Here is a 9,822-nt window from a genome sequence, read left to right on the forward strand (position 1 = left end):
CTAATTGATGGACTTTTAAATGATGGAAGCTAAGAATTGCAAACCCACTTCATATATGTACAATATCGTAGCCAGAGAAGCATCGAAAGAAGCCATATATCCCTGAAAAGCTCCAAGACATGAGGAATAATTCCTTCTATCGTGATCTACTTGCAAATTGTGAAGCATTCGCTTCCTACCTAACTGCTTGAGTAGCAGCAGTTCACCAACTGAAGTAGTTTAACAGACTGTTTGAGAGAACAATTCTTCAGTTGCAAACTTGTTGGAAATTGGAAAAATGATCCAAAAGGTATCTTTAACTTTTATATTTTCCAATTTTTTTGTTTATACATTTATTTTCTCAAATTATTTTCTCTGTTTCAGCTAACTGCAAGAATTCTTACATCAGGTAGCAACTGCAACATGCCAATGGGTAACAAAGTACAGATAGCACCTGAGAATTTCATATCATACTAACCAGAAATCCAAACACCTCAAGGTAGAGTCTAACTTCATTTAAATTAAATTTTGTAGAATAGTTCTATTGAGCAATTTGTTTATTTGATGTGGCATTCTAGTGAACAAGGTGTTTACTTAGATTCAATAAAATGCAAGTGATTCAACTCAAATGAGTTATCATATACCCTCTCTCTACTTAGCTTGTTACCTCTGGAATTAAAAACGCCTTAATTGAGATATCATGAATCTCACTAATGATCATACCTCACTAATACCATTACGAGTGTGGTTCATCAATGAAAACATTAGTTGTTATCGAATTTTAGTGAGATTAACCTGATAATTTTTTAATCTTGATTAAATATTGACTTGTAGTTAAAATGTTTTTTCTAGGTCCGTAAATATATATTGATTAACAATCAAGTGTTAGAATTGGAATGACATAGTTTGGTTGATTCGAGTGATCCTATATTATTGTTGGTGCTTCCTATCTTCAGTTTCCTTACCTTTTTAGTGGTTCATCCCCTTGATTGACATGCGAGATCAAAGTATAGTCATAGGATGTGAGTGGTACCATTGAAATTGTATCGGCTAGAGCAATAAAATGGCATTTACTAGTGATACTAGCGTTTCCAATGACATTTACCTATGTCGAAATATCAAGCAGTCATACCACTTTCATTAATTTTCTCCACTCACATAACACAAACACATGGCCTAATATGTCATGCAAGAAATAGGGAAGAAGAAAATCAGTAAGGCTCTTTCCACACAAACCACAAACCTCCAAATAAATAACAAAGAGCATGCTCCAATATAGGCAAGGGATACAGGACAAAGCAATTGCATAGCCTTGTATTCTTCTTGTGACTCCATGCCAAATGTTATACTCCACACTTGTTGGTCTACTCTCCCTTAGGGTTGTAAACAAGCCGAGCCGAGCCGAGCTGAGCCGAGCCAAATTGAGTTTTGAGGTGTTCAAACTTGTTTGATAAGGTAATCGAGTCGAGCCGAGCCGAGCTTTAAATAAACCAAGCTTTTGAAATGAGTGTTCAAGCTTGACTTGGTTTATTTTTTATGAGCTTGAGCTTGTTTGAAGCTTGGCTTGAACTTGGTATGTTTAGATGTTATCAAGCTCTCAATTCAAGCTTGGCTTGAGCTTGGTTCGAGCTTGGTTCGTTTAGATGTTATCAAGATCTCAATTCAAGCTTGTTTGATTGTTTGAAACTTTTAGTTGTTTGATTGGTTATTGAGTTTGATAATTTAAATTTATTTATTTATTTTATTTTATTTTATTATTTATTCAACATGTTAAAAAGAGTTTTATTAATGAATATGGTTTGTGAACGTTGTTCACGAACGTTAACGAGCTGAATACATATGTGTTCAAGCTTGTTTATTTAGCTTAACAAGCTATTCAAGATTGTTTGTTTAATTAATCTTATATATATTGAACGAATAAAAACAAGCTCTTACCAAGTCTAACACCAAATTTATTCACAAACGCTTGGTTCATTTACAGCCCTACTCTCCCTCACTAACACACATTGCCCTGCTTCTTCCATCCACCAAACTACTCCTTAGACAACCTTCCAAAACTTTTACTTCTTGGCTCTTGCTACTCCCATCTATATAGATTCTCCTCTCCCTGTATCCATCAAACCCCACTAGTTCACACAAAAGAGCAAGTGCAACAGGACACACTTGTTTGCCTATAAAACAGCTCGGCCACTTGCCACTTTGCAAAATCAAGCTGAGGCTTGCATCCATGAGCAAGCAAGGAAGTGACCCCGCCATCCTCAATTCCTCCATTCTCTGCTGCAAGAGTTAGAGAGAAGAGAGAGCTTCACAGGTCGGAGCTCGGTGACAGGGGTTCTTCCCTGAGGCTCATCCGACTGGCGTTGACACCTCTCTCCATGGCTGTGGGTCTCTAGGGCCATGCAGGTGTTCCTCAAAGCTACGGCATGATAAAAGAGAAAGATCATGTTGATACTTCTCTTCGCCTGTAGTACCTGTCATGTTCTTTAACAGATTTAACTGATGAATTTAGCTGGAAATAGAGACCTTCTTTGTGAATTATAGATAAACAGATTGAGTAACGATCTAGTATAATCTTTAGCAAGCTTGAATTGTGGAATGGTGCTGAGAGAAACAAGTGAGAGAGAGCTGAAAGAAACTGAATCGAATTTATTAATCTCAGTATAAAAAGGATCTTTGGTTTGCTTGTATTAACAGTCTAGAAGAGATGATCTTAAGGAAAATCTTCTTGGATTCACAGCCTTAGTATCTCTTTTCACCCAGAGATCGCAGGAAGAAGATGATGATATCATGAATGTCTTCCATTCGTATATAGAGGAAAGCACTCGTATTCCATGCTTTCTTTTCCTCTTCTCTCCAGTCCACTGAATTCTTCTGAACATTGGAATTTGATTAGACAAATTCTTTCGAAGTAGAAAGGAAAAAAGCAAGAGATAGATGATTCCTTTTCTGCTTCCCCTAACAAGCAATTCCAGGGCTGCCTCCAAGTACAAGTTAACGAATAAATTTAACTTTGGATTAGAGAGGGCAAGATGTTCGAGTGTAGAGAGGCATATGCATGATTCCAAGGAAGCTCAGTCCTGCAAGCAATTCCAGTTTATAAATTACACACGGTCCTCAATTAATTAATTACAAGATCATCTCCTCCCTAAGAGATGTTGGAGGCCAGCTTCACCGGCAAATACGAGACCGACGCCAAGGCTGGCAAAGGCAGCACCACGCTCTCCGTCGGCACCAACGTCGGCGAGGCCAAACTCAAAGCTTTGGCCACCATCGCCCTGGAGGCTGCCGACTACTCGCCCCCTAGCTTCGCCTTCTCTCTCTCGAAGCCCGACTCCTTCTCCATCCGCTACTCCCCCGAAAAAGTGATCGACAACAGCATATACTCCAATTCCATTAATTCTCTATTAACGTATACCATAATAATCTCTTCATGAGTATTGTGATTTGTGCAGAAGGACGGCGATCCGCCGAACTTGAGGTTCAAGTTCATGAACTCCATGAACGTGATGGGGGGGAGGGTGAACATGGCGTACCACCACGCGGTGCAGGAGAGGAAGACGAAGGTGAAAAGTTTGGTGGAGTTCAACGACGAGCACAAGATGGCGGTGAAGCACCTGGTGGGTACCAAGGACTGCGAGCTGAGGTACAAGTTCGCGCCCCGTCGGTTTACGGTGGTGGAGCCGTCATACAAGCTCGCGAGCAGAGAGTGGGCGGTGGCCTTGTCGAGGAGCTTCGAAAGCGGCGACGTGCTGAAGGGGAGCTTCGACGTAAAGAACAGAAAGGTGGGGTTAGAGTGGAGCAGGACCTCCAAGGAGAGAGGAACCTTCAAGGTATTTTAATTAGTTTAATTGCATATAAAATATAATTTAATAGTATTTATAATTTAAAATATTAATTTGGCTTGGACAAAATTAAAAGAGGTTTTTTCCACTGTAAATAGTATTTTAATATTCATACATTGGCGTCGGTTATTTATAGCCTATTGTGATTGGCCTTGCAGATCTCTGGGTCACTGGTCAAGAAGGACAATGAAATAAAACCGCAGCTTATGGCACAAACTACATGGAGTTGCAGTCTTTGACGTCTATTTTAAGTTGTTTCAATTAATGGAATATCATTAAAATCGATATTTTATCAAAAGACGCAGGTAGAGTATGTTTTTTTTTATCGAAAGACGTATTATACTTTTTTTTAAGTACTAAAAGACATATTACAAAATATGAAAAAAAAATTATACCCCTTCTGTCAACAGTATATGTCCCCATCTCACTTTCCAATCCTTCTAAATATATTTGAATTATTTATATTTAAAAATATCATTAATAGTTCGAATGTTGATGGAGTCAATATATTTTTCTCTCCCTCTCTCAATCCATGCAACTCGTGCGCTTTTCTTAACTCTTCGATAGCAAAAATTTTTCGCACAATTTTAGTTGTGAGATCGTCCCCACCGAAAGACTATTTAAGTATCTTCGTGTGTCTGTTAGGCGACATCAAGTGTTTTCGATGGAAGCAAGTGGGTTGGTGGTTCATACTCTGCTGTGAAGTTTAGGGTTTCTGTCAATACTCTCCTTTCATAATGACGGAAGCAAGTAGGCTGGGTGGTTCATCCTCTGCTATTAAATTATCCACAAAGGTATCACCTTCGAAACCATCAGATTTGCAAAGGTCGAACCAGTTGGGAGAGAAACTACATTGGAATAGCGTGTTAGGTCACTTTAACAGTTTTTTTGAAACGTCTGCAAAGAAAGGAAGGCATCATGAATGTATTATTTTACATCATCTACACATATCAATGATCAAGCAGTCCCCTTTTAGTATTTTCTTAGAAATATAATAAATACAACATATTCGTGATATATTGGTCAATATATTTCAAATTTGGGATTCAAGTTCTCAAACCTTTAGATTCTCAGGTATAACTTATAATTCTAAAACTTAACCACGATGTAGTAGTTTATTTAAATAAAATAGTTTTAAAATCTTAATATTTATTTATGTTGGTCCGTTGATAGTCCTGGTTATTGGTAAATCATGGTAAACGAGGGTCTGAAATGATCTCATATCAGGTCTAATATGGGTCTGATATGATTGAATATCAGGCCTAACGTTTGGTCTGATATTAGATAATTTTAAGCCCTCATTTGCCATGATATTATCGTATATAATATTGATACTATTGCAGAAGATTGCTAATTATTTGAGTTTTTCAGGTGTACTGATTGCTTTCACAAGAAGAGATGTTTCATTGTTGCTTGGTATTGCATACCATGGTGATTCGGTTCCGATAAATTCAAGTAAAACATCGGGTGACCTCTTTCTAACTTACTTTTCAAATAAAAAAGAGCTACCAGATTAAGAATTGAGGAGTTGCTTAAATTTTATGTCAATCATGTTGAAGAAGAAGAAGATGTTTTATTATTTTGCAAATTCTACATTTTGTATATATTTGTGTGTGTCTTATTTTCTTCTAGTATATATAAGGTCCCTTTATGTCTTATAGATATAGTAGATGATTTTTAGAATCTTGTTAGATTCAACTGGGTTGAAGTCATTCATGAATTTATGACTCCATAATTAACTAAGATTAGGGATATATTTTCATCAACTCAGACAATACATGGCAATACCAACCTCTCTTACCTAAAGGGTTTTGCTGGTCTTTTGGTAGTGAGTATATTTTTGATGTCAAATGTAAAAAAAATTTGCGGACATATATGAATATCTAACACTTGTGATGATGAATCAGACATGATTTTTGAATCATGTTTCAATCCAAAAATCATACAAAATAGAAGGAGCACGAATAAATAAGTGGAGGAATATTCCTTCACATATTAGTAAGGTGAGAGATTTGTTAGACTGAGTCTCATCTGAAAAGGTAAAGTTTGAAAACTGTTACTTAAGTTAGGTTAATATGCTTTTTTTTAACATGTGTTTTAATAAAATGACAGGTTATGATTGACCTAATCCCTACCTAATATAAAAATTCATTGATTGTGAACCTTGATTTCATTGATGGCATTCCACGTCCAATGGAGACATTATAATTTGAAGACAACGATGCAGGAAGTGAAAATAGGAAGGGATGTTCTAACTGCATTATTCAAGCAACCGAATTAAGGAACTAACAATGGAGAACATGCATTTAAATGAAAGGGTGCAAAATTACTGGAAATAATAGAAAATAAAGGCATGCAATCTCAATCAAGCGATCTTATAGTCGGTCCTCAATGTGAACTAGCAGCTTTTGGAACAAGAAATAGGAGAGGATGTGACAAAAGTCGCTATGATTATAGGGATACTCTAATTGATAGTCCATTGTGGCTCCAGATTTTACCTAAGAGGAAGCGGAGGAATATACAAATATGCTAGCCTATGGAGAATGTTTTACTTTAGAAGAAGATAGTAAAAAATTGTAAAAGAACCTGATGTTGTGGACAAGGGGAAAGGAAAAATTGATGTAGATGATATGGAAAAAGAAAGAGACATTGTCACAATAATGGAAGGCAATTCGGAAGAAGAGGCAGTGAAGGATGTAGCTCGGATTGGCCAACTTAACAAAATGAGAAAACAAGTCATCGCTGTAAGTCTGTATTTGATTATAAAATAGTATTTGGTTTAATTAAATTATTAATTAAATGTGTTATATGTTTATGGGCATAGTTTGTGAAGAAGCAATTTAAGACTTCGAAGAAGAAAAAACAAGACGAAGATGTGGCCTGCGTGTTAAAACAATTGGAGAACCTAAAGTATGTTAAATACATAGCTGATATAATAAAGTGATAAGTCAAGACAATTATATTGTTCTTTAATTTAGAAAATTATATGGTTGTCTAATTTAATTTTGTGATTTATAGTCATTGATTAACTTTGCAGGTTTACAAGTGAATTTATTTGGGAGGAACCACCCTTTGTTTTAAATGGGAATTCCTTCTTATCTGATATGAATGGAGAGATTTTTACAAAAGGGGAGGTAATTGACACATATTGTAAAATTCTGTTAAGGGGGGCATCCTTGTCTAGTAGGTCATACAACAAGTCTATATATTGTTCAACCTTCTTCACAGTAAGGAATCTAAATGATTTGAGAATATATAATATTTGAATAAATTTTATTAATTGTTTAAGTATGTACTTTGCAACAAGTGACAAAGACAGATATAGAAGATGAAGAGTTTAGATATATTTTTATACCTTTGGCCAATGATAATGCACACTTCCACTTATTGGTGGTGGGCATCAAATCAATGACGTTCAATCATTACAATTCTCTTGAAAGTGGAAGTAAATCCAAAAATGAATTTGAAGCAGTGGTGAGCAAATAGATTGTTCATGTCTATGTTAGTAATGTATTTGAAATGCTAGGTGAAGTAAAATTTTAATTCCTTGTTCAATCTTATAGGTATCAGATATTAAACAATATAGACGTGAGCACCTTGCTGCTATTGATCTAAATTTTGAAAGACATCATCCCTTCCACCAATGGGTGCCCCTCCAAATAGAATGTCCACAATAAGAAGCTAGGTAAGTTAAGATCAAAGAGTGTGAATAGAAATTATTGATATAAAATATTGAAGATTAAATTGCTGATGTTATTTACAACATTGATTGTAGCTTCTTTGTGATGCAATACATTCGATGTCTTCTTTACGATCTGAAGATGGACTTCAAACAAGGAGACATGAAAAAATCATAATTGATGTAATGGTATCAATATTGAGGGATAGGTTTTGTAAAACATCGGATTAATTATCCATAGTGTTATGGAGCTAAATAGTTGAGTAGGGAATGTAAAGATACAATTATGTAGTGGTGTTTGTTTTATATCTTTGTATGTAGTATTTGTTGTAAAATACAGTGGTATGTATGATATGAGATGTGTATACTAAATTGTCACAGGAATAACAATACTATTGCTTAGTGAAAAAAAATCACTATATTCAAATTGTCATAGTGGTGCAGATCAAGGAAAAGAGACATAACTTCACACCATATCTTATGAAAACAAAAAACTTGGGATTTTTTAGAAATCCAAATAAGCCGACAGTGGTTTCAAGTCTACAAGGTCTGCTTTGAAATATAAACTAGGCATGTAATTTTGGAACTCCAAAGTAACTAAGTTATGAGTTAAAACAAATTGGAGGTAAGGTAGGTGTTTTCCCTGTAAATTAAAATTAGATAGAGTGTGTGTTGTTGTTCATTGAATGAAAATCCATAAGTTTCACATGTTCTGTGCCAACTGGCACGGAGCAAGAACTTCATTTGTATTAGTTAGACCCAATATTTGACACCATATCTAACTTGTGCCCTCTCAAACCATGCAAGGGAATGGAAAATTTAAAGAAATATAAGTGTTGTAGGCTCATTAGTGGGTTTCAGTCAAAACCCACTGATGGCCCTATACTTCTCCGATTGAACTCATTTAAAGTCTTGTGAGTTTGTGGTGTTGTGAGGACTAGAATAGTGCTATATATTACTGATTTAAAGTTGTCCACAGTTGCTCTACCATGATGATAGTGTTGGTGCAGGAAGCATCCGACGATCGAACCCAAGTTTTGATAATGGCAAAGGGTTCAAAGTTAAGTTGTGTTGTTATCTAACATGTTGAATGAGTGTTTCAGGAAAGTCCTAACTGCGTTTAGGCAGGTGAAAACCCTAGGGGGTGGTAACCCTAGGTCCTAGGGGGCGGTAACCCTAGGTGGAGAAAAGTCCTAGCTGCGGTTAGGCAAAGGGAAAACCCTAGGGGGTGGTAACCCTAGCTCATAGGGGGCGGTAACCCGATGTGGAAAGTCTTGGCAGGTCGATGGCTTCAGGCAAAAGTCCTAGGGGGTGGTAACCCTAGGTGGAAAGTCCTGGTGTCGCGAACCAGGTGAAAGACTGGATTAGCCGGGAAGCGGATGTCCAGTAGAAAGTCCGGAAGCGTCGAGTGCTGAGCAAAAGTCCAGTCGATTTGGAGGATCGCACTGGCAGCAGGTAAATCTCCTGAGTGGAGTAGGTGAGGACGCATTCCCCGTAGAGGGAACAGTAGGCGTAGGGAACAGAAATCCGAACTCAGACCCGGACAATCCGGAGACTGTCATAAACATTCTTTATTATTCATTCTGTTATTTTGTGCTAACTTTGTGTTGTAGGATGGTGTTTGGGACTAACATGTCTTGCAGGTACAAAATAGCGAAGATTTGCCTCGAATGAACAGTGTCTGAGGCGCCTCCATGGAGCTTGGAGGCGCCTCGGGTGCAAAAGCTGACCTGGCTGCAAAGCTTCAATGGAGGCGCCTTCATGAGGGTATAAGGCGCCTTGGAAGGCGCCTTGAGCAGGGCATAAGGCGCCTTAAAGGGATGAAGTTCGACCAGATCAGATTTGATCCACGCGGAAGACTCGGCAGCATGGAGGCGCCTTGAACAGCCTTCAAGGCGCTTGAACACCCTTTATAAGGAGGTTTCGACCAGCACTTCAGATAATCAAGTTCCAGGCTTTCTTTCTTCAACGTGCTGCTAACAAAACCATTCCGAAGTGCTGCTGCAAAATTTCGACGACCCGAAGCTCTGTTTTTCTCTTCTTTAAGTTGTCGGTACAAAGTTATTTTAATACTTTCGTTGTAATTTGTAATTCTTATCGAGCTTATAGTTGTTTCCCACCGGAAGCGATCAAGGATCGCGGGCCTTCGAGTAGGAGTCGTCTTAGGCTCCGAACGAAGTAAATAGCTTGTCTTTCTGTGTGTTTGTTTACTTTCCGCTACGTGTTTTAACTCTGATAGTTTCACGATTCTGATAAACGTATAATTTAGCCACGAGTGCTATTTGTTGGTGCAACCTTAGGTCAAGGTTGACCTAGTTGACC

The 9,822-nt window shown here is 37.4% G+C and overlaps 1 protein-coding gene across 1 annotated transcript; it reads left to right on the forward strand.

Moving 5' to 3' along the window:
- The first annotated feature begins 2,953 nt into the window (after positions 1-2,953).
- On the forward strand, positions 2,954-4,194 carry LOC121981274 (outer envelope pore protein 24B, chloroplastic-like). The gene is made up of 3 exons (XM_042533713.1): positions 2,954-3,341; positions 3,432-3,809; positions 3,980-4,194. Exons 1-3 carry the CDS (start codon positions 3,132-3,134, stop codon positions 4,058-4,060), a joined length of 669 nt encoding a protein of 222 aa, XP_042389647.1. The 5' UTR covers positions 2,954-3,131; the 3' UTR covers positions 4,061-4,194.
- Positions 4,195-9,822: the final 5,628 nt, after the last annotated feature.

The sequence above is a fragment of the Zingiber officinale genome, chromosome 5A (genome assembly GCF_018446385.1).
Source record: "Zingiber officinale cultivar Zhangliang chromosome 5A, Zo_v1.1, whole genome shotgun sequence".
Taxonomy (NCBI): domain Eukaryota; kingdom Viridiplantae; phylum Streptophyta; class Magnoliopsida; order Zingiberales; family Zingiberaceae; genus Zingiber; species Zingiber officinale.

Excerpts from the sequence above, each read along its gene's own strand:
- LOC121981274 (XM_042533713.1), top strand. The coding sequence starts at position 3,132 with ATGTTGGAGGCCAGCTTCACCGGCAAATACGAGACCGACGCCAAGGCT. Across the intron at positions 3,342-3,431 it reads TCCGCTACTCCCCCGAAAAA|AAGGACGGCGATCCGCCGAA; the intron begins GTGATCGACAAC and ends TGATTTGTGCAG. Across the intron at positions 3,810-3,979 it reads AGGAGAGAGGAACCTTCAAG|ATCTCTGGGTCACTGGTCAA; the intron begins GTATTTTAATTA and ends TTGGCCTTGCAG.